This window comes from Pleurodeles waltl, chromosome 12 (genome assembly GCF_031143425.1).
Source record: "Pleurodeles waltl isolate 20211129_DDA chromosome 12, aPleWal1.hap1.20221129, whole genome shotgun sequence".
Taxonomy (NCBI): domain Eukaryota; kingdom Metazoa; phylum Chordata; class Amphibia; order Caudata; family Salamandridae; genus Pleurodeles; species Pleurodeles waltl.
This window is the reverse complement of record NC_090451.1, coordinates 692,566,763-692,592,275: the sequence shown is the minus strand read 5'-3', so window position 1 is coordinate 692,592,275 and position 25,513 is coordinate 692,566,763. Positions and strand designations below refer to the sequence as shown.

At 47.1% G+C, this 25,513-nt stretch overlaps 1 protein-coding gene across 2 annotated transcripts in view; it reads left to right on the top strand.

The window, feature by feature from the left end:
• The window catches only part of LOC138266850 (chloride channel protein ClC-Kb-like), a 436,514-nt gene that overhangs the window by 269,886 nt on the left and 141,115 nt on the right, over positions 1-25,513 (top strand). For both annotated transcript variants that reach the window (XM_069215547.1, XM_069215546.1), the window contains exon 16: positions 16,839-16,978. In XM_069215547.1, coding sequence (XP_069071648.1) covers positions 16,839-16,978 — 140 coding nt within the window. The remainder of the gene's footprint in view (positions 1-16,838; positions 16,979-25,513) is intronic.

The following is a 25,513-nucleotide window of genomic DNA, read 5'->3' as shown; positions in this document are numbered from 1 at the left end:
ACGAAATGCAACATTTCATAGAACATCTACCCAAAGAGTTCCAAAAGAAGGCACAACAAGTGGTGGAGGAAGGCCAAAGTATCTCTAACAACCAGATACTGTCGGCAATGGATGCAGCAGACACAGCTGCTAGGACTGTAAATACAGCGGTCACCATACGGAGACACGCATGGCCACGCACCTCAGGATTCAAGCCGGAAATTCAACAAGCGGTGCTGAATATGCCTTTTAACGGACAGCAGTTGTTTGGGCTGGAGGTGGACACTGCTATCGAGAAACTTAAAAAGGACACAGATACGGCCAAAGCCATGGGCGCACTCTACTCCCCACAGAGCAAAGGCACATTTCGGAAAACACAGTTTAGAGGGGGGTTTCGAGGACAAAACACAGAACCCTCAACCTCACAAACAAGACCCACATACCAGAGCCAGTATCGTGGGGGAAGTTTTCGGGGACAATACAGAGGGGGGCAGTTCCCTAAAACTAGAGGGAAGTTCCAAAATCCCAAGACACCGCAAAATAAACAGTGACTTCAGTGTCACAAATCCCCAAACCATAACACCAGTGTGGGGGAGACTAACAAAATTTTACCAAAACTGGGAGGAAATAACAACAGACACATGGGTCCTAGCCATTATCCAACATGGTTATTGCATAGAATTCCTACAATTCCCTCCAAATGTCCCACCGAAAACATACAACATGTCCAAACAACACGTGGATCTATTACAACTGGAGGTACAAGCGTTGTTGCAAAAAGATGCAATAGAACTAGTACCAATTCATCAGAAAGGAACAGGGGTTTACTCCCTGTACTTTCTCATACCCAAAAAAGACAAAACTCTAAGACCCATCCTAGATCTCAGAACACTAAAAATTTACATCAAACCAGATCACTTTCACATGGTGACACTGCAAGACGTGATCCCATTGCTCAAACAACAAGACTACATGACAACCATAGACCTCAAGGATGCGTATTTCCATATACCCATACATCCTTCCCACAGAAAATACTTGAGGTTTGTAATCCAAGGAGTACATTACCAGTTCAAAGTGTTGCCATTCGGAATAACAACAGCGCCAAGAGTTATTACAAAATGCGTTGTCGTAGTAGCAGCCCATATCAGAAGGCAGCAAATACATGTGTTCCTGTACCTAGACGATTGGTTAATCAAAACCAATATGCAAGAACGGTGTTCACAACACACAAAGTATGTAATAGAAACCCTTCACAAGCTAGGGTTCTCACTCAACTACAACAACAAATCACACCTACAGCTGTGTCAAATACAACAGTACTTAGGAGCAACAATCAACACAAAAAAAGGGATTGCCACTCCAAGTCCACAAAGGGTACAAGCATTCCAAAACATAATACAGGCCATGCACCCAAACCAAATATTCCAGGTAAAATTAGTAATGAAACTACTAGGCATGATGTCCTCATGCATAGCCATTGTCCCAAACGAAAGATTACACATGCAGCCCTTACAACAGTGCCTAGCATCACAATGGTCACAAGCACAGGGTCAACTTCAAGATCTAGTGTTGATAGACCGCCAAACATACACCTTGCTTCAATGGTGGAATACTATAAATTTAAACAAAGGGCGGCCTTTCCAAGACCCAGTGCCTCAATACGTAATCACAATGGATGCTTCCATGGGAGGGTGGGGAGCACACCTCAACCAACACAGCATCCAAGGACAATGGGACACTCAGCAGAGACAGCTTCCTATAAATCACTTAGAACTACTAGCAGTATTTCTAGCGTTGAAAGCATTTCAACCAATAATAACCCACAAACACATTCTTGTCAAAACAGACAACATGACAACAATGTATTATCTGAACAAACAGGGAGGGACACACTCGACACAATTGTGTCTCTTAGCTCAAAAGATATAGCATTGGGCGAGTCACAACCACATTCGCCTAATAGCGCAGTTCATACCAGGAATTCAAAATCAGTTAGCCGACAATCTCTCTCGGGATCACCAACAGATCCACGAATGGGAAATTCACCCCCAAATACTAGAAACTTACTTCCAAAGATGGGGGACACTGCAAATAGATCTATTTGCAACAAAAGAAAACGCAAAATGCCAAAACTTTGCATCCAGGTACCCACAGGCTCACTCTCAAGGCAATGCGTTATGGATGAGTTGGTCAGGGATATTTGCATACACTTTTCCCCCTCTCCCACTCCTTCCGTATCTAGTAAACAAATTGAGTCAAAACAAACTCAAACTCATACTGATAGCACCAACTTGGGCACGACAACCTTGGTACACAACACTACCAGACCTCTCAGTAGTGCCTCATATCAAACTGCCAAACAGACCAGATTTGTTAACTCAACACAAACAACAGATCAGACACCCGAATCCAACATCGCTCAATCTAGCAATTTGGCTCCTGAAATCTTAGAATTCGGACACCTAGACCTTACACAGGAATGCATGGAGGTCATAAAGCAAGCTAGAAAACCAACCACAAGACATTGCTACGCAAATAAGTGGAAAAGATTTGTTTATTACTGCCATAATAATCAAATTCAACCATTACACGCATCTGCTAAAAACATTGTGAGCTACCTACTACACTTACAAAAGTCCAAGTTAGCTTTTTCATCCATTAAAATACATCTAACTGCAATTTCGGCTTATCTGCAAATTACGCACTCAAAATCATTATTCAGAATCCCAGTCATAAAAGCTTTTATGGAGGGTCTGAAAAGGATTATTCCACCAAGAACACCACCAGTTCCTTCGTGGAACCTCAGCATCGTATTAACACGACTCATGGGTCCATCATTTGAACCCATGCACTCATGTGAGATACAGTACTTAACATGGAAAGTAGCCTTTCAAATAGCTATCACATCTCTCAGAAGAGTAAGTGAAATTCAAGCCTTTACCATACAAGAACCCTTTATACAAATGCACAAACATAAAGTAGTTCTACGCACAAATCCAAATTTTTTACCTAAAGTCATATCACCGTTCCACTTAAATCAAACTGTGGAACTCCCAGTGTTCTTTCCAGAGCCAGATTCTGTAGCTGAGAGAGCATTACATACATTAAACATAAAAAGAGCACTAATGTACTACATTGATAAATCCAAACAAATTTGAAAAACAAAACAATTGTTTGTTGCTTTCCAAAAACCTCATACAGGGAATCCAATATCCAAACAAGGCATTGCCAGATGGATAGTTAAATGTATTCAAACCTGTTATATAAAAGCAAAAAGAGAACTGCCTATTACACCAAAGGCACACTCCACTAGAAAGAAAGGTGCTACCATGGCCTTTCTAGGAAACATACCAATGACTGAAATCTGTAAGGCAGCCACATGGTCTACGCCTCATACATTTACCAAGCATTACTGCGTGGATGTGTTAACAACACAACAAGCCACAGTAGGACAAGCAGTATTACGGACATTATTTCAAACAACTTCAACTCCTACAGGCTGAACCACCGCTTTTTGGGGAGATAACTGCTTACTAGTCTATGCACAGCATGTGTATCTGCAGCTACACATGCCTTTGAACGGAAAATGTCACTTACCCAGTGTACATCTGTTCGTGGCATGAGACGCTACAGATTCACATGCGCCCTCCCACCTCCCCGGGAGCCTGTAGCCTTTTTAAGTTGACAAATAATTAATCTTGTACATTTGTAAATTTGTAAATATATTACTTTCAGCTACATTATGTACATACATACTTACTCCATTGCATGGGCACTATTACTATATACACAACTCCTACCTCACCCTCTGCGGGGAAAACAGTCTAAGATGGAGTTGACGCCCATGCGCAATGGAGCCGAAAGGGGAGGAGTCCCTCGATCTCGTGACTCGAAAAGACTTCTTCGAAGAAAAACAACTTGTAACACTCCGAGCCCAACATTAGATGGATGTGCACAGCATGTGAATCTGCAGCGTCTCATGCCACGAACAGATGTACACTGGGTAAGTGACATTTTCCATATATGTGTATATCGGCATTTACAACATGAATTTCAGTATATGTGTACATGTACTTAGAAGTATCTATGTTCCTTCGAAGCTCACGATGAAAAATGTATGAGTTAACTATTTATATTGGAGATAGAGGGTCTTCATGCTCGCACCCTCCATCCACGTTGGATACAATGTTTATCAACAATACTGCTGACTATTCAGATTCAAGAATGTGAATTTATGAAAGATCCAATATTGGATAAGAAAACAAGTTACTAACCTGTAACTACAGTTATCCAGTATTGGTATCTTTCATAAATTCACATGTGATCCACCCTCCTCCCCTTCGATGCTCGCATTTTCTCTCAGGTAATAATTTTTCACTCTCGTGCTGGAAAATCTGAGGAAGGGAGCTTCTCTGGAGAAGGTTCTAGAGGGTGCAGGTGCCTGATTGGACAGCAGGCAGGTTTGGGTCCTTTCACAAAAGGACATGGATAGGCTATATGAGCAATTGCTGTCTCCATTATAGCCTATGGCAAAAAACAAATATTTGTTAATTATTGCTATTTTATGTACCGTGGGACTCCCACTTCGACGACGGGGATGATTCAAGCATGTGAATTTATGAAAGATACCAATACTGGATAACTGTACTTACAGGTAAGTAACTTGTTTTCATATATGGCCAAACCCTGCTGTTTTGGGGCTTGTACACTAATGATAGTAAACCTGTCTTTCATTCAAGAACACTAATAGTTCCAAAACTAGAGCAGTTAGAGAAGATCAGAGAGAGACTTCAACAGTGGACGAATAACAGGTAGGTTCAGCTGCTCAAATAAACTAGTAGTTTTGTTCTAGGACGTACTAAACTAACAGTTTGTTCAGACTAAAGTTAAATACTACCATCAAGTTAGATGATAAGCTGGAGGGCCACAGAACAGACTGGAGTCTGGTTCACTAAGGTAGTTTGAACTGTACATGTAGGTGTCAGTTCAAAAATGGGATAGATATACACTTGCTATATAAACACTAAAGCATAACTTGTAGGTGTAAAACAATTTACTCTTACACATTTGTACAGCTGAGCACAATTACTCAGTAGTAACTCCCTCGCATGTCAGTTGCGGTGTTCACAGACTTCCCTCTAAAACTTTCCCATCCTGGAAATGGTGACAGATTTTCCCTTGTAAAGGACTGGAGTAAACCCCTTTCAGTCTGGGAAGGTAAAAGAAAAACTTCTGAACTTCCTAGTGGTACAAGGCAAGGATTTTTACACAGGGAAAATGTTTTCCCAGTGTAGAAAACAAATGTGCAATTTACCACTGAAGAATTGTACCTTGCATACAATTTCACACTGGGAAATAGCAATGTCTTGAAAAGTCTGGAAAGCTGCAACATAACAGTAAGCTACTTAGCGCCAACTGAAAATCCCTAAAGCCGCAAGATACTTTCTGCTTGGCTCTGAGCCACAGATCGTCTTCCTTCCAGCTGAACAATACTTATCTTATATAGATATGAGATAGTGTGTCTGAAAAAGTGATGCTAAACAAAGATAGCAAAAAGTTGAATTACAATAAAAAAGATAACAATAGAATGAATTATTAACATTTAGAGAGAGGACAATTTGTTCAATTCTTTTGCTTACAACATTGCTCAATCTTCTGCTTATTTATTCCTGCTCACTGCACGTCGCCTGGCTTCTCAGTGCTACTCTTCAAGTAGTATTGCTTGCATTTTCAATTATTTTGAAATAGAGATGTTTAGTAGGTTGGTCGCCTGAAATAGCATATACTATGTCGTACTGTACCCCTCCTTCCCAACTGGGAATGTAATAACAATGAGGACTTTAAAAAGAATTGAGGATAAGATGACCACAAGATTTAGGGGTACTCTTTTTCAGTACTGGAGAAAACGAAAGAGAGAGCCAAGCAACATTCAAATCAGGAGTTGTTATAAGACAAAGCTAAACAGAAACAGAAATCTGGGCTTAGGCTCAAAACCAACTTTTCAGCAAATACTGCCCAGGTATGCAACACATTCTGCAAAAATTGTGATATATTAAGATCAGATATTATCAGACACACTTTCAATATACATCTACTAGTGACTTACAGGAGGAGTACCTCTCCGAGATCACCTAGTCATTTCACATCCTAAAGTAACACTCAAAATACCATCTCAGAGAGTTTTTACCCATTGATGAAATGCAAAGCACACAAAAATCATCAACAATGTGTAACGTACAGAGTACCAGGAAAGATGAAGCAGGTTAAGATCAATACATTTCTCATTTGGAATTCTGATTACACTGTGTAATGTTTGACCTCTCTTTGTGGTAAACAATACATTGTATGCACAATCCATACAACTAATTAGTATATTTTAGAATATATGCAGGCCATAACCACGGGTGATATATTAAAACCAGTGGCCAGACACTTCCAAGCATTTCATTCCAGTAACTGCAACCTTCTTATGTCTTACTGACTGAATATTACAATTCCCAACAAGAGAGGGGGTGATTGGGCCATTAGGTTACGTAGACCTGAGTCCAGATAGATTACATTGCAAACTAAGATTCCACAATGGCTCAAAAGCGATGAGGAATTGGAGGTACATTTGGGCCATTAGATGTACATTATTCACTGCATAAAGGCTTGAGGCAATGAAGGTGAAGGAGAGTGAATAACGTGTTAGGTTTTGCAATGGTTTGCCCATTAGGGCTTTATTTTCTGGTATCCATTATTTGACTTTGAATAGTGTGAATGGCTCAGGGAACAACTTGTGGTCTTTTGGATTTTAAATTATGAATTCTGAATCGATTTAATTTGAATTTATAAAATTGGTTTGATTTGTTTTTACCAGTGACTCAGTATTTGATATTGTAGTCTAGTAATTGTGGTTTGATGACTGCTTATAAAATATATATTGACCTTAATGACTGATAGGTTTTATTGTGATACTAATTAACCAGAAATACATGTTTGCATCTTGCTTGTTCAGTATCAACACCATAATGGTACACTTTGATTGCAAACAGATGGAACAAATTTGATGCAAGTGATAATGAATTGCGTTCTCAAAACTCTTTGACTAGACCAAGATGGATTCTCATGCAGTGCCCCATCTTTGTTCTGTGGTTTTAAGATTTTGGTTTAAATGATAGAGAAGCAACACACTAACATAGCGACAAAGACTTGTTAGCCGTAGTGCGTCTTTTTGCTGCCAAGAGATGAACAATAAAGCATTTTAACCTCTCTGGAGTGCCCACTGGAATATTGTTCACTATGTAGAATGTGAGCATCCACTGTCACAGTTTGAGGCACCTGCCCTGCCAGGGTTTGCAGCAACAAGTAGCACCAATTGTAAAATAATTTACTGTAGGTGAGAAAGTTTTAAAATAAATCTATAAAATGAAATTTTAATTTAATATATTTAGTGAATTACATTTTAAATTCACAATTATGTTAGTAGAGATGTTGGATCTGTTTGGGCCGAAGTTGTTAGCTATCCTCTAAAAAGAATGCTTGTATCAGCCTTTGTGGATTGTGGCAAAGCCTGTATTCAGTAAGCACTATTGAGTTAGTTATGGTGGCAAGCCAATGATCATGGCTATAGGCCTGATCTGTTCATTATGGAATGTTATTGATTGTGTACAGGATTTTTTAAAGCCAATGGGCCTCGAGAATGGATTGTTATCACACTGTGTTACAGACCATAGACAAGTATTTAGTTACATGTAATCTCAAAGATTACCATAGTAGGGAAGTGTTTTGGTGTACCCACTCTGACAAAGCCTGGGAGTAGAAGATGTTCGAATCTTTATTGACCCTATTGAAAGGGGTTGTATATTGTGGTGGAAACAATGTTTCTCCATATTTGTAATTTCTTAAATATATGCATAATGGTTGTTAGTGTATGCTCATTTCAGGAGGCCTGTGTTGGTTATTGTGTCAAGCTGATTGTAAAGCCTATAGACTTTATCTGTGCATTGGAAACAGCTATGGCAGATTCATTAGGTGTGACCTGTTTATAATGGAGAGCTGTGGCAGAGCACGTAGGCCTGACTTGCTTATTGTGAAAGGCATGTGTTAAAGGATGTAGGAAAATGGCTCATTGTTGCAGTAGCCCCCCACACACACTTTTTGCCTGATATTGATGCTGATTTGACTGAGAGTGTGCTGGGACCCTGCTAACCAGGCCCCAGCCCCAGTGTTCTTTCACTAAAAATGTACCATTGTTTCCACAATTGGCACACCCCTGTCACACAGATAAGTCCCTTGTAAATGGTACCAGTGGTACCAAGGGCCCTGTGACCAGGGAAAGTCCCTAAGGGCTGCAGCATGCGATGTGCCACCCTAAGGGACCCCTCACCTAACACATGCACACTACCATTGCAGATTGTGGGGGTTATTCTGACCCTGGCGGCCGGTGACCGCCAGGGTCACCGACTACGGGAGCACCGCCAACAGGCTGGCGGTGCTCCCTCGAGCATTCTGACCGCGGCGGTCCAGCCGCGGTCAGAAAAGGAAAGTCGGCGGTCTCCCGCCGACTTTCCGCTGCTCGGGGGAATCCTCCATGGCGGCGGAGCGCGCTCCGCCGCCATGGGGATTCTGACAACCCCTACCGCCATCCTGTTCCTGGCGGGTCTCCCCTGGGGGCCCCTGCAGTGCCCATGCCAATGGCATGGGCACTGCAGGGGCCCCCGTAAGAGGGCCCCACTTAGTATTTCAGTGTCTGCTTTGCAGACACTGAAATACGCGACGGGTGCAACTGCACCCGTCGCACCTTCCCACTCCGCCGGCTCAATTCTGAGCCGGCGTCCTAGTGGGAAGGTTGATTTGCCCTGGGCTGGCGGGCGGCCTTTTGGCGGCCGCCCGCCAGCCCAGGGCAAATCCCAAAATACCCTCAGCGGTCTTGCGACCGCGGAGCGGTATTTTGGAAGGGGAACATTGGCGGGCGGCCTCCGCCGCCCGCCAATGTTAGAATGACCCTCTGTGTGTGTTGGTGGGGATAAAAAGGAAAAGTCGACATGGCATTCCCCTCAGGATGCCATGCACACAAAATACTACCTGTGGCATAGGTAAGTCACCCCTCTAGCAGGCCTTAAAGCGCTAAGGCAGGGTGCACCATACCACAGGTGAGGGCATAGCTTCATGAGCAATATGCCTCTACAGTGTCTAAGTCTAAGTCCATTCTTAGACACTGTAAGTACAGTGTGGAGATATTAAGTATATGGTCTGGGAGTTTGTCAAAACGAACTCCACAGTTCCATAATGGCTACACTTAATACTGGGAAGTTTGGTATCACACTTCTCAGAATAATATTCCCACACTGATGCCAGTGTTGGATTTATTAACAAATGCACACAGAGGGCATCTTAGAGATGCCCCCTGTATTTTACCCAATCCTTCAGTGCAGGACTGACTGGTCTGTGCCAGCCTGCCACTTAGAGACAAGTTTCTAACCCCCCCGGTGCAGGAACTGTAACACCTAGCAGTGAGCCTCAAAGGCTCAGGCTTCGTGTTACAATGCCCCAGGCCACTCCAGCTAGTGGAGATGCCCGCCCCACTGGACACAGCCCCCACTTTTTGTGGCACGTCCAGGGAGATAATGGGAAAACAAGGAGGAATCACCCCCTCAGCCAGGTCCACCCCTCCTTGGGAAATCCTCCATCTTCTTTTGTAGGATTTAACCCAATAGGGATAGGGATGTGCTCCCCTCCCCAAAGGGAGAGAGCACAAGAAGGGTGTAACCACCCTCAAGGACAGTAGCTATTGGCTACTGCCCTGTGACCCTAACACACCCCTAAATTCAGTATTTAGGGGTGACCCTGAACACAGGATTTCGGATTCCTCACGACCTGAACAAGAAGAAGGACTGATGACCTGAAACCCTGCATAGAAGAAGGAGACGACAACTGCTTTGGCCCCAGACCTACCTGCTTGTCTCCAGATTTAAAGCACCTGCAACAGTGACGCATCCAGTGGGACCAGTGACCTCTGCCGACTCAGAGGACTGCCCTGCAATTCCAAAGGACCAAGAAACTCTAGTGGACAGTGGTTCTGTCCAAAGCAACAAGAAGAAACCATCTTTAAAGGGACTCCAACCTCAGTCCTGAAGCGAGAGTCCCCAACACGCTGCACCTGACGCACCCGGCCCGTGCACAGAGATACCAACACTGCAGTAAGGACCTCCAGGTCATTCCCACGATGTGGCCACCCTGAGATGACCTCCCTGCACCCCCACGGTGATGCCTGCAGAGAGAATCCACAGGATCCACCTGACTGCGACTGCCCAGTAACAAAGAACCCGACACCTGGAAGAAGCACTGCACCCGCAGCCCCCAGGCCCGAGAGGAACCAACTACTGGTGCACGAGTGACCAGCAGGCGGCCCTCACCTTTGCCCAGTCAGTGGCTGACCCGAGAAGCCCCCCTGTGCCCTGCCGGCATCGCCAGAGTGCCCCCAGGTCCCTCCATTGCTTTCAGCGCAAAACCAAACACTTACTTTGCACACTGCACCCAGCCGCCCCTGTGCCGCTGAAGGTGTATTTTGTGTGCCTGTTTGTGACCCCCCCAGTGCTCTACAAAACCCCAGAGTACACAGGTACTTACCTGCTAGCAGACTGAAACCGGAGCACCCCTAGTTTTCATAGGCACCTATGTTATTTGGACCCCTCTTTGACCTCTGCACCTGACCGGCCCTGTGTTGCTGGGTGTTTGGGGTTGACTTGAACCCCTAACGGTGGGCTGCCTATGCCCTGGAGACTGAACTTGTAAGTGATTTGCTTACGTGCTAAACTAACTTGTACTTACCACCCCCAGGAATTGTTGATATATTGCAGTGTCCACTTTTAAAATAGCTTATTGCCATTTTTGCAAAAACTGTGTGTACCTTACTGTAGGAAGTTGGCTCTGTATATACTATCTCAAAGTGAGAGATAGTGTGCACAGAGTCCACGGGTTCCCCTTAGAGGTTGATAGTGGCAAAATAAGCTAATACTAATGCTCTATTTTGTGGTAGTGTGGTCGAGCAATAGGCTTATCAGAGGGTAGTGTTAAGCATTTGTTGTACACACACAGGCAATAAATGAGAACACACACTCAAAAGACTTAACTCCGGGCCAATAGGTTTTTATATAGAAAAATATTTGTTTTTTAATTTATTTTAGAACCACAAGATTCAGTCTTTGAGTGTGTGTTCTTATTTATTGCCTGTGTGTGTACAACAAATGCTTAACACTACCCTCTGATGAGCCTAACTATTCGACCACACTACCACAAATAGAGCATTAGTATTATCTATTATTGCCACTATCAACCTCTAAGGGGAACCCCTGGACTCCGTGCACACTATCTCTCACTTTGAGATAGTATATACAGAGCCAGCTTCCTACAAAGGCAATAGGCTTTTAGGGATGGATGACTATTACACTGTGATAAAGCCTCTAGGCAGACATTCTTTTACAAGGAATCTCACAGATTACCATAGATGGCATGGGTTTTGGGACACCTCCTTTCGTTTCTTCGCTTCCCCTCTTTGTATTTTCATTTTTCCAAAGAGCATCTCTAGGCTATGTTAATGGGTTGCTTGCTTGTAGCTTATATCTTCTATAGTGTGCCACAGCTCACATTACCACTTCCTCTAAACCAGGCAACCACAGTGGAATGGTGTTGTCCCAATGTATCATTGTTTTACCATTCCAAGATGGCCAACATGTTGCTTCTACATATGGCGGCCATGCTGGAACTTGAAAACAGTGGTTGACTATTTACAATTCCTCTGCAGGTGGCCACCCGCTGTTATATTTATTTAGTTTTATAAGTGCAAGTGTATGCCCACCATGTTTAAATAGCAGTATGTTTTCTTTATTCTACTTGCATTCTTTTAATTTATCTTGCATATGTTGTTGAGTGTGTTTGTTTTATTGCAGTTGTGTCAGATAGTGAATGCAAGAATGAACCAGTGGATTTATGAATATATGCATGAATGCAAGAATGAGTGACAGTGCATATACAATGACTGCTGAAACCCATCAGTGACACAAAAGGCATTTCCATTCATAAGGCAGACCTATTGGCATTGCCTAAAACCAGTCATTAATATGATTTGCTCCTAAATACATATTGATGAATGTGAGGTATCTTATGTATCTGATAGAGATTTCTAGTTGCAGATTCCTTACCTTTGAATTTCCCAGGCATCAGACTGGATCCAGAGATTTTTCTTCTAGCAGTACCTCTGCACGCTGTCAGGTGGCGTCGGTCGACTCCACAGGCATCATTCTGCACCAGCCTATGCGCAAATCCGGAGAGAGCTACCTCAGTCATTTTTTGACTACATCAACACTTTAGTCAAAGTTTTTGACGAGTTAGTGGATGCATAGAGGGATGTCACACAAGATTAGATGCAAGCCCTGCGACTCCTGTCACCGAACTGTGTCAGTGATGGATCCGCACCTCGTGTGTCTTTGGTGCCTGTAGCGCGATCACGACCTGAAGTCGTGCTCACGGTCTCATTCGAGAGGAAGGTCTCGAGACCGGCCGCGGAGTCACCACTGCTCCTCGTCCTCTAAGTCATCGGGACATTCGGGTCACAAAATGAAGAAGTCAAAGAAGGACAAGCGTTCTTCGACTTCACCCCATCGATCGGATGATCATCAACGGAGCCTTCATCTGGTTCAGCTCCTCACTTCCCCAACTTCCTGGGAGCCGGAGCCACCCCTGCCCAACTTAAAGAATTTTACAAGGCCATGCGCCTCGTTTTTGGGCAGTCTGACCCACCTTCGGCGCCTTCGGGCACAGGTGAGACGGTGGGGGCTCCCTCGGGTTCATAGTCGTCGGCTTCAGCCACGGCTCCGGAGGGCCCCTCCGGATCCAATCACGGATCTGTCCTGACACCAGTTGTGCCACGTTGACCTTCCCCGGCGTCGGGTCAGATGTCGACGCTCCATAGTTCGGTTGGGCCCACAGTTGACGTCGATCCCATCTTCATACCCGACGACCTGGAGCGGAACGACGTCACTCAACGCAGATTCCGTTCTCTGTGGGCTCTCCTGGGCCCAGGGTTGATCCAGACCCTTATTCTTGTGGGTATGGATACTGGGAGAGTATGGAGGGGACGCTGGACCCTTTAGAATACCAGCTTGACCCCCAAATGTACTGGGTGCAGGATTTGGGTGATGTCAGTGGTCTAGACACCTCTCCTGACACTGATATGCTCTCTCCTCTTAGCGTGGCTACGGAGGAGGGTGCTTCTTATTCTCGGTGGTGAGAAGGGCGGCTGAGGTCCTGGGCCTCGAGCTACCTTCTGTGGAGGTTAGGCCTAATATCCTAACTGACGTGCTTCAGCCGGGGTCTTCCTCTTCAGAGCCCCTTCTTCCCTTTAATGAAGCACTGACAGATGTCCTTTTTGGAACTTGGTCCAGACCCAGCAGAGGGGCTCCTGTGAATAGGACGATTGCCCGCCGCCATTGGCCTGCGCCGTCAGACCCAAAATTCCTCACCTAACACCCCACACCTGAGAGCCTTGTCATCCAGGCTTCTCCTTCATCTGGCGCATTCCCTGCCACACCTCCGGATAGGTAATCAAAAAGACTGGATAATTTGGGGAAGAAGTTGTTTTCTTTCAACAGTCTAGCGCTGCAGTCTGTGAACACTGCATGCCTTTTGGGCCGCTATTCCCATACTCTCTGGGATACGGTTGCACAAGTGCTGCCTGCAGTTCCGGAGGAGGCCCGGACTATCCTTTCCCAAGCTGTAACAGATGGGAGGGATGCAGCGAAGTTTATGATTCGTTGTGGACTGGATACAACCGACTCTCTGGGCAGATTAGTTGCATCAACGGTGGCATTAAGATGCCACACCTGGCTGAGAACATCTGGCTTTTCAGGGGATGTCCAGCAATCCTTGATGGACATACCCTTTGATAGCACACGTCTCTTGGGAGACAAGGCATACTTGGCGCTCGAGCGCTTTAAGAATCCCCGAGCCACGGCCCGTTCCTTGGCCTCGTGCCCGCTCCTACAACCCAGCAGTCTGCCTTTTACCCCTTTCGTGGCTACGGAAGGGACACCCAACGGTGTCCTTTCCCCCCTGGCTATCGACCTGCGCATGCTATACAGCCCCGCGGACACGGGATCCCACGCTCCCGCGGATCAGGGAGCCAGCGGGTCGCACAGTCCACCCCCTCCCCCTCTTCAGCCTCAAAGCCTTCCTAGTCCGAGGGAACATCAGGAGCCAGTGGGTGGCATGATTCGCCATCACCTGCCCCAATGGCAATCCATTACCTTGGACAGGTGGGTCCTCCAAATTGTCCGAAGGGGCTACTCCCTCCCCTTCGAGACATCTCCTCCAGCCATGCCACCTTCATACAATGGGATATCAGAGGATCAAATAGCGCTTCTCCGTGAGGAAGTCCAAGCCCTTTTGGCCAAAGGAGCTATAGAGAAGGTTCCATTGCCAGAAGTAGGTCATGCTTGCTATTCCCGCTAATTTCTGGTTCCGAAAAAGGACAAAGGTCTCTGGCCTATCTTAGATCTCGGTCCCTCAATCTCTTCCTCAAAAAGGAGAAGTTCAAAATGTTGATATTGGCTCAGGTTCTTTCTACCCTGGATCCCGGAGACTGGATGGTAGCGTTGGACTTGCAAGATGCATACTTACACATTCTCGTCTTGCTGGCACACAGACGTTACCTATGATTCATGGTAGGTCACGAGCACTTTCAGTTTACTGTGCTCCCCTTTGGCTTTACCAGTGCCCCTTGGGTGTTCTCGAAAGTGATGGTAGTGGTGGCAGCTCATCTGTGCAGGATAGGTATCCCAGTCTTCCCCTAACTCGTCGATTGGTGAATTTCACCCCAGACAGTCATCTCCCACCTCCAGACTACGGTGAACCTTTTCACAATGTCAGCTGTTTTGCGCATTGGAGTTTCCAAGGTGGCACTCGCTCGGCTACGCTTTTCATTGAGACTGGAATTCAGGCCTCCTGTACGCCTTTCCACCTAAACCACTTCTGCCCAGAGTTCTGAAGACGATCAGGCAAGACTGGGGCAAAGTAATACTGGTGGCTCCGGACTGGGCAGGAAGAGTCTAGTATCCGAGCTCTTGAACTTGGCCTTAGTTCCTCCGATCAGACTGCCCCTTCGGGAGGATCTTCTGTCGCAGCAGTAGGGGAGGGTCCCCCACCCGAACCTGTCAACTCTGCAGCTTCATGCGGCGACAGTTAATGTCTTTTGACCTGCCACCCGAAGTCTGTGACGTTATCTTGGCAGCCAGGTGTCCCTCAACCAAAACTGTATACGCCTGTCTTTGAATGAAATTTGTGGCATGGTGTATCGACAAATCTGTCGATCCTCTATCTGCACCTCTTTCTTAAGTCCTTCTCTTAATTCTTTCCCTTGCCCGGCAGGGTTCCACCTTGGGCACTCTTAAGGGATATCTCTCTGCTATCTCTGCTTTCTCTAGGTTACCAGATCAGCCTTCCTTATTTGAATATCCCATAGTTGGGAGGTTTCTTAAAGGCCTCACACATCTCTTTCCTCCTATCCCATTCATCATGCCCCAATGGGATCTCAACTTGGTCTTAACATACCTTATGTGTACCCCGTTTGAACCGCTTCACAACTGTCCTTTACGGCTCTTAACTATCAAGACTGTCTTTTTAGTTGCCAGTACTTCTGCCCTTAGAGTAAGTGAACTCCAGGCTCTGTAATCCAAGCCAACTTTTCTGGCCATACATCCTGACAAAGTGGTTCTTCGCACGAGGGCTTCTTTTCTACCTAAGGTAGTGACACCCTTCCATGTTGGACAGTCCATCACCTTGCCTACCTTTTTATGCACCCCCACATCCCTCTCATGAAGAGGAGAGAGTCCACCGTCTGGACCCAATAAGAGCGTTGGCGTTCTATCTTGATCGTACCAAAGACTTCCGGGTGAACAATCAACTCTTTGTGGGATATGTGGGTGCAAAGAAGGGCAAGGCGGTGCAGAAGAGGACCATTTCATGACGGGTACTCTTATGCACCAAAAGGTGCTACGCTCTGGCTAAAAAGCAACCTCCTGAAGGTTTGCGCGCTCACTCCACCAGAGCTAGTGCTGCTACCACAGCGCTAGCACAGGGCGTTCCAATCATGGACATCTGTCAGGCAGCAACGTGGGCATCTCTGCACACTTTTACCAAACACTACTGCCTGGACAATCAGGTCCAAAGGGACAGCTACTTTGGCCGTTCGGTCCTGCAGGACTTCTTGGTGTGATCTTGGTTTGCAGCCCAACACCGGGGATGGTATTGCTCAGGTATCCATTCAAAAGTAAGGAATCTGCAACTAGAAGTCTCTGTCAGATGTACAAGTTACTTATCTTCAGTAACGATATATCTGGCAGTGACATATTCTAGTTGCAGATTCCTTATGGACCCGCTTATGCTCCCCGCACTGCGAACTTATTTTTAGGAACAGGAACTTGCCCTTAAGGGCCCCAGTTTTGGCGCACCACTCTCAGTGTTCTTCATGAATCCGCGCTTCTTGTGTGGAAAGTCGTGAAAAGAACTGACGTCAGCACGCCGGGACGGCGCCTATAAACGACCGCGAGGTCATCACGGCAAGCATGATGCCAACGACACCTGCGGAGTCGACCGACGCCACCTGGCGGCGCGCAGAGGTACTGCTCGAAAAAAATCTCCGGATCCAGTCTGACACCTAGGAAATTCAAAGGTAAGGAATCTGCAACTAGAATATGTCTCTACCAGATATATCGTTACAGAGGGCAGTAAGTTGTACATTTAGACTATGAAAAATTATTGTTCTGTTGACTTTTTTTCTTTCTTTTCTTTATAATGTGTTGGGATTTGTTGCTTTCAAGGTACAAAAATCCTTCTGGGCTCCATCAAGAAGAAACATTTGGCCAAGCTTCTGTCCGAGCAGCTGAGCACAGAGCGACGCCTCCAGTATCTGCTCACCACCCAGTCCACGGCTGGTACCGATGTGCCTCATGATCTAACTGTGAGTGCTCACCACAAAGCATGCATTGCTGCACCTTAACAAATAGGGACCTCTGTGCTCCTTCTTCTACTAACTTCCTGAAAATGGATCTGCTCAGATGCCAAGTTTGAGGCAGCTTTAATTTTCTCAAAATCCAGTTTTTATTTTTACAACCTACATCTTCACATAGTTCAAAACAGCACTTCAGTAATTTGACAGGGTGGAGCAACATCAGAAAGAGCTAGGTTATGCGTTTACCTGTTGGATACGTTCTACAGGTAGCAGTTTGACAATCCTTCTAACAAGTAGTGCCACTGTCCTCAAAAACACAGGAACTAGCTATTACTGTGAGCTCACTTAAATACAAATACCTTATCTTTAGGCTTTGATTTGGGCAACCGTTATCATCGTCATTAATCCTTATTTGATTATAACTCAAATAATCATAAAAGTATATACAAAAATCATAAACCATTAAGTCAAATAAAGTGTTTCAAACGTACCAGTCAATTAATTAAGCATGGAATTCCTACATCGCACAGCATATTTAAAAAGGAACCAGCAGCCAAATATACATCATCAATTACTAATTGTGAGTGTAATGCAGATAAAGTACTTTTTAAATTATGTGACTTTTAAAGTGGAATTGAAAACCTTTTACTATACAAAGCATTACATTTACAATCTCATCACAGATGCAAATAGCAAAACTGTATGTTGCATACTGGCCCAGAGGGAACCATAACAAGGAGTGAAAAGTGCCAGATCTAAAACCAAACAGAGCTCACTCCCAATGACCAAAGGAAAAGTCTTCAGCACTAACTACTGCCCAATGCTAATCTTTCTAAGTTCAATAATATCACAGGTAGTTTGTCTCATGGATGATAATGTGCTCTTGCCCCATGAAATATGATTCTTACAGATACTAGAAGGGCATTTAAAAAGCTCAGTTTGACCAAAATAATTACACACCTGCCTTATGTAGTTAGTCCATGGAATATCAAACCAACATTGGTTTTTAAACAATCATTCATAATCTCACGATCAGCCTTGGGGGGGCGTTGGAGAGAGGGAAACAACAGGGACGGGGGAGCTAGATAATAATAAATTTAAAAAACACTTTCTGCCACAGCCGTCTCCTGCCGCCTTGCTCCTCTGCTGTTCTGGTGTCCCAGCATTGACTGGACACCAGCACAGGCTCCCCAGAAATCCTGGCTCTGCTCTCATGCTAAAACTAGAATGAAAGTAGTTTCAGGGTTAGTATGAGCATCTTGGACTGCCGCTCAGACAGTGCACTTGGGTCTTTGGAGTTTCTCCAGCCCGTTGGTTCAACACAACTCAGTTGGAGAAACCTAAGTGCCATGTGTGTTTGGCAGACCTAAGACACTTGGTGCTGCGCTGTTGAACAACCATGCATCCAAGAACCTCACACTGTTCTAGTGACCTTTGTATGTGATGTAAGCTTTTTGAAGCTCCAGCTGGCTGAAGCAGAGTGTTGTTTGGTTGAGTTTGTAGGCTTCTTGTACATCACTAGTGTGCAGGCCTTGAGGCAAATTTCCAGAATGCTGAAGGAACACAGCATCTTATCTGGTTGGTCATGTCTATCTTGGCGGGATGAATCCTGGTCTGTGTGGGTTCTGCACCATGGGGGGTGCCAGCTGGGGCCTCGGGCCTTTGAGCTCCCCAGGACCCCCAACATGTGTGCTTGGTGCCCTGGGTGGGCAATGAGGCAGACTCAGGGGATAGGCTTGGGGAGGGGGGCCACGCTGCCTCTTTCCCTTAAAAAAACAAAGCCCTGGAAGATGGGATCACCAAGACCTTTTTAAGGCTCATGGAAGGGTGCTGCAGTGCCCTCCTATAAATTAACAGATTAGGTCCTGAAGGATGGGAACTCTGGGGCCAAGAACAGCTTGAGAGGAGGGCCAGAGGACCCCCTTCCATATGGCCCTGGAGGATGAGGTCCCCCGTGCCTAATAAGGCTGGGGAGGTGGGGCGCGCAGCCTGCCTCCCCTTTTAATAATGGACAGTGTGTTTTCTGTTTGTGCCTTGGCATTTTGGGCTTTAACTGCATGTGACTGTGTTCGGGGTAAAACGTTTGTATATGGTTAGGTGATGGGTGCAACACACAGAGGCGCATTCCTCTCGGGAACGAAGCAAGCCTCAAGCATCAGGGCAGTCCTGTGGAAAATAAGGCAGCCCTCAAGAATGAAGACAGCCCCCTGGTACACGAGTCAAGCCTCAATCAGCAGGTCATCCCTCTGGGGAACAAGGCAGTCCTTCTGCAATGTCCTTCAGGTCCAGGAGTGTACTGAAGAAGTGTTCTGAGGGTCCAAAATATATATATATGTTATAGCCTTTGAAGTTTGGCAATATTCTAGGCTACCCTTACATCTGGTTCTGGTCCCTTCATATGTCAAGGATCTAAGAAGTCAGGGTGACAAAAGAAGTGTCAGGTTCCTTTCTGTGTGTGCTGGAGGCTGCCCTTTGAAATGTAATTGGGCAGGGAACAGCTTGCCCCCAGCAATCAAAGCAAGATGGCTTTGGTATTGTGCGTAGCAACTTAGGGGGTTATTCTAACCCTGGCGGTCCAAGACCGCCAGGGCTAAAATGACGGGGGCACCGCCAACAGGCAGGCGGTGCCCCGCTGGGCATTCTGACCGCGGCGGTTTGGCCGCGGTCAGAAGTGGAAAACCGGCAGTCTCCCGCCGGTTTTCCGCTGCCCAAATGAATCCTCCATGGCGGCGCAGCAAGCTGCGCCGCCATGGAGGATTCTGACACCCCATACCGCCATCCTGTTCCTGGCGGTTCTCCCGCCAGGAACAGGATGGCGGTATGGGGTGTCGCGGGGCCCCTGGGGGCCCCTGCAGTGCCCATGCCATAAGGCCCTGTAAGGAAATGCCTCCTTGGCATGGTTGCCCCCTGACTTTTTGCCTTTGCTGATGCTATGTTTACAATTGAAAGTGTGCTGAGGCCTGCTAACCAGGCCCCAGCACCAGTGTTCTTTCCCTAACCTGTACTTTTGTATCCACAATTGGCAGACCCTGGCATCCAGATAAGTCCCTTGTAACTGGTACTTCTAGTACCAAGGGCCCTGATGCCAAGGAAGGTCTCTAAGGGCTGCAGCATGTCTTATGCCACCCTGGAGACCTCTCACTCAGCACAGACACACTGCTTGCCAGCTTGTGTGTGCTAGCGAGGACAAAACGAGTAAGTCGACATGGCACTCCCCTCAGGGTGCCATGCCAGCCTCTCACTGCCTATGCAGTATAGGTAAGACACCCCTCTAGCAGGCCTTACAGCCCTAAGGCAGGGTGCACTATACCATAGGTGAGGGTACCAGTGCATGAGCATGGTACCCCTACAGTGTCTAAATAAAACCTTAGACATTGTAAGTGCAGGGTAGCCATAAGAGTATATGGTCTGGGAGTCTGTCAAACACGAACTCCACAGCACCATAATGGCTACACTGAAAACTGGGAAGTTTGGTATCAAACTTCTCAGCACAATAAATGCACACTGATGCCAGTGTACATTTTATTGCAAAATACACCACAGAGGGCACCTTAGAGGTGCCCCCTGAAACTTAACCGACTATCTGTGTAGGCTGACTAGTTTTAGCAGCCTGCCACAAACCGAGACATGTTGCTGGCCCCATGGGGAGAGTGCCTTTGTCACTCTGAGGCCAGTAACAAAGCCTGCACTGGGTGGAGATGCTAACACCTCTCCCAGGCAGGAATTGTCACACCTGGCGGTGAGCCTCAAAGGCTCACCTCCTTTGTGCCAACCCAGCAGGACACTCCAGCTAGTGGAGTTGCCCGCCCCCTCCGGCCAGGCCCCACTTTTGGCGGCAAGGCCGGAGAAAATAATGAGAAAAACAAGGAGGAGTCACTGGCCAGTCAGGACAGCCCCTAAGGTGTCCTGAGCTGAAGTGACTCTAACTTTTAGAAATCCTCCATCTTGCAGATGGAGGATTCCCCCAATAGGGTTAGGATTGTGACCCCCTCCCCTTGGGAGGAGGCACAAAGAGGGTGTACCCACCCTCAGGGCTAGTAGCCATTGGCTACTAACCCCCCAGACCTAAACACGCCCTTAAATTTAGTATTTAAGGGCTACCCTGAACCCTAGAAAATTAGATTCCTGCAACTACAAGAAGAAGGACTGCCCAGCTGAAAACCCCTGCAGCGGAAGACCAGAAGACGACAACTGCCTTGGCTCCAGAAACTCACCGGCCTGTCTCCTGCCTTCCAAAGATCCTGCTCCAGCGACGCCTTCCAAAGGGACCAGCGACCTCGACATCCTCTGAGGACTGCCCCGGCTTCGAAAAGACAAGAAACTCCCGAGGACAGCGGACCTGTTCCAAGAAAAGCTGCAACTTTGTTTCCAGCAGCTTTAAAGAACCCTGCAAGCTCCCCGCAAGAAGCGTGAGACTTGCAACACTGCACCCGGCGACCCCGACTCGGCTGGTGGAGATCCGACGCCTCAGGAGGGACCCCAGGACTACTCTGATACTGTGAGTACCAAAACCTGTCCCCCCTGAGCCCCCACAGCGCCGCCTGCAGAGGGAATCCCGAGGCTTCCCCTGACCGCGACTCCTTGAACCTAAAGTCCCGACGCCGGGGAGAGACCCTGCATCCGCAGCCCCCAGGACCTGAAGGACCGGACTTTCACTGCAGAAGTGACCCCCAGGAGTCCCTCTCCCTTGCCCAAGTGGAGGTTTCCCCGAGGAAGCCCCCCCTTGCCTGCCTGCAGCGCTGAAGAGATCCCTTGATCTCTCATTGACTTCCATTGCGAACCCGACGCTTGTTCTAACACTGCACCCGGCCGCCCCCGCGCCGCTGAGGGTGATATTTCTGTGTGGGCTTGTGTCCCCCCCGGTGCCCTACAAAACCCCCCTGGTCTGCCCTCCGAAGACGCGGGTACTTACCTGCTGGCAGACTGGAACCGGGGCACCCCCTTCTCTCCATTCTAGCCTATGCGTTTTGGGCACCACTTTGAACTCTGCACCTGACCGGCCCTGAGCTGCTGGTGTGGTGACTTTGGGGTTGCTCTGAACCCCCAACGGTGGGCTACCTTGGACCAAGAACTGAACCCTGTAAGTGTCTTACTTACCTGGTAAAACTAACCAAAACTTACCTCCCCTAGGAACTGTGAAAATTGCACTGTGTCCACTTTTAAAACAGCTATTTGTGAATAACTGGAAAAGTATACATGCGATTTTGATGATTTGAAGTTCCTAAAGTACTTACCTGCAATACCTTTCGAATGAGATATTACATGTAGAATTTGAACCTGTGGTTCTTAAAATAAACTAAGAAAAGATATTTTTCTATATAAAAACCTATTGGCTGGATTTGTCTCTGAGTGTGTGTACCTCATTTATTGTCTATGTGTATGTACAACAAATGCTTAACACTACTCCTTGGATAAGCCTACTGCTCGACCACACTACCACAAAATAGAGCATTAGTATTATCTATTTTTACCACTATTTTACCTCTAAGGGGAACCCTTGGACTCTGTGCATGCTATTCCTTACTTTGAAATAGCACATACAGAGCCAACTTCCTACAGGCCCCATAAGGCGCCGTAAGAGGGCCCCAAAAAGAATTTCAGTGTCTGCTTTGCAGACACTGAAATTCGCGACGGGTGCAACTGCACCCGTCCCACCTTCCCACTCCGCCGGCTCAATTCTGAGCCGGCGTCCTCGTGGGAAGGTAGTTTTACACTGGGCTGGCGGGCGGCCTTTTGGCGGTCGCCCGCCAGCCCAGTGTAAAACACAGAATAGCCGCAGCGGTCTTCCGACGGCGGTGCGGTATTCTGGAGAGGGGAAGTCTGGTGGGCGGCCTCCCGCCAGTCTTAGAATCACCCCCTTAGTCAGAAAAGTTGGAGATAGATTTTAATGTGTTAAGATAGAATGCAGGAGAAAGAAGAAAGATGCAAGTCAGTTGGACTATGGCAGCTGGCATGGATGGTACGTTTCCATTGTATTGTTCAACATAAATAAATCTTGTAGGAAGTTGGCTCTGTATATACTATTTCAAAGTAAGAAATAGTGTGCACAGAGTCCAAGTGTTCCCATTAGAGGTAAGATAGTGGCAAAATTAGATAATTCTAATGCTCTATTTTATGGTAGTGTGGTCGAGCAGTAGGCTTATCAGAGGGTAGTGTTAAGCATTTGATATACACACACAGGCAATAAATGAGGAACACACACTCAAAGACTTACTCCAGGTCAATAAGTTTTTATATAGAAAAATATATTTTCTTAGTTTATTTTAAGAACCACAGGTTCAAGATTTGAAGTAAACACATAACATGCAAGGTACTTCACACAAGTAAGTTAGGAACTTTGAATAAAAGCAATATCATATACAGTCTTTGTTAAAAAGGCAATCAGCTATTTTAAAAGTGGACACTGCAAAAATCAACAGTTCCTGGGGGAGGTAAGTAATGGTTAGTTTGTCAGGTAAGTAAATCACTTACGAGGCTCAGTTCCTGGGCATAGGCAGCCCACCGTTGGGGGTTCAAGCCAACCCCAAAGTTACCACACCAGCAGCTCAGGGTCGGTCAGGTGCAGAGGTCGAAGAGGTGCCCAAAACACATAGGCGCCTATGGAAAACAGGGGTGCTCCGGTTCCAATCTGCCAGCAGGTAAGTACCCGCGTCCTTGGGGGCAGACCAGGGGGGTTTTGTAGAGCACTGGGGGGGACACAAGTAGGCACACAAAACACACCCACAGCGGCACAGGGGCAGCCGGGTGCAGTGTGCAAAGCAGGCATCGGGTTTTGGATAGGATTCGACAGAGGCACCCGGGGGTCACTCTAGCGGTCCAGGCAGGCAAAGGGGGGGCTTCTGTGGACAGCCACCACCTGGGCTAGGCAGAGGGTCGCCTGGGGGTCACTCCTGCACTGAGGTGAGGTTCCGTCAGGTCCTGAGGGCTGCGGGTGCAGTGCTTGTTCCAGGCGTAGGGTCCCTTGTTACAGGCAGTTGCGGTCAGGAGGAGCCTCTGGATTCTCTCTGCAGGCGTCGCTGTGGGGGCTCTGGGTGTCATCTCTGGCTACTCACAGGGTTGCACTCGCCGGGGGGTCCTCCCTGTGGAGTTTATTCTCTAGATCTCGAGCCGGGGGCGTCAGGTGCAGAGTGGGAAGTCTCACGCTTCTGGTGGGAAACATGAAGTCTTTAAAGTTGTAGAAAAGTTGCAAGTTTGTTGCAGGTTGTTGAGCAGAGCCGTTGCTCATGGGAGTTTCTTCGTCCTGGGGGTCAGGGCAGTCCTCTGAGGTCGCTGGTCCCTGTTGGATGCGTCGCTGGTTGCAGGTTTTCGACTCAGGCGACAGGCCGGTAGGGCTTGGGCCAAAGCAGTTGTCCTCGTCCGTCGTCTCCGCAGGCTTGTAGGTCAGCAGTCCTTCTTTGTAGTTCAGGTTGCAGAAATCAGATTTCCTGGGTTCTGGGGTGCCACTAAATACAAGATTTAGGGATGTGTTTAGGTCTGGGAGGGCAGTAACCAATGGCTACTGTCCTGGAGGGTGGCTACACCCTCTTTGTGCCTCCTCCCTAATCCTATTGGGGGAATCCTCCAAAACTAAGATGGAGGATTTCTAAAGGCAGGGGTCACCTCAGCTCAGGACACCTTATGGGCTGTCCTGACTGGTGGGTGACTCCTCCTTGTTTTTCTCATTATCTCCTCCAGCCTTGCCGCCAATAGTGGGGGCAGTGGTCGGAGGGGGGGCGCATCTCCACTAGCTGGGATGCCCTGGGGTGCTGTAACAAAAGGGGTGAGCCTTTGAGGCTCACCACCAGGTGTTATAGTTCCTGCAAGGGGAGGTGTGAAACACCTCCACCCAGTACAGATTTTGTTCCTGGCCACAGAGTGACAAAGGCACTTTCCCCATGTGGTCAGCAACTTGTCTGGTTTGTGGCAGGCTGGCAGGAACTGGTCAGCCTACAGTAGAAGTCGGATTGGTATTCAAGGGGCATCTCTAAAATGCACTCTGGGTGCATGTTACAATAAATTGCACATTGGCATCAGTGTGCATTTATTGTGCTGAGAAGTTTGATACCAAACTTCCCAGATTTCAGTGTAGCCATTATGGAACTGTGGAGGTCGTGTTTGACAAACTCCCAGACCTTATACTCTTATGGCTACCCTTCACTTAAATGTCTAAGGTTTTGCTTAAAGACTGTAGGGGCATAGTGCTCATGCACATATGCCCTCACCTGTGGTATAGTGCACCCTCCCTTAGTGCTGTAAGGCCTGCTAGAGGGGCGACTTACCTAAGCCACAGGCAGTGTGAGGTTGGCATTGCACTCTGAGGGGAGTGCCGTGTCGACTTAGTCTTTTTCTCCCCACCAGCACACACAAGCTGTGAGGCAGTCTGCATGTGCAGAGTGAGGGGTCCCCAGGGTGGCATAAGACAGGCTTCAGCCCTTAGAGACCTTCCCTGGCATCAGGGCCCTTGGTACCAGGGGTACCAGTTACAAGGGGCTTATCTGAGTTCCAGGGCTGTGCCAATTGTGGAGACGAAGGTACAGTTTAGGGAAAGAACACTGGTGGTGGGGC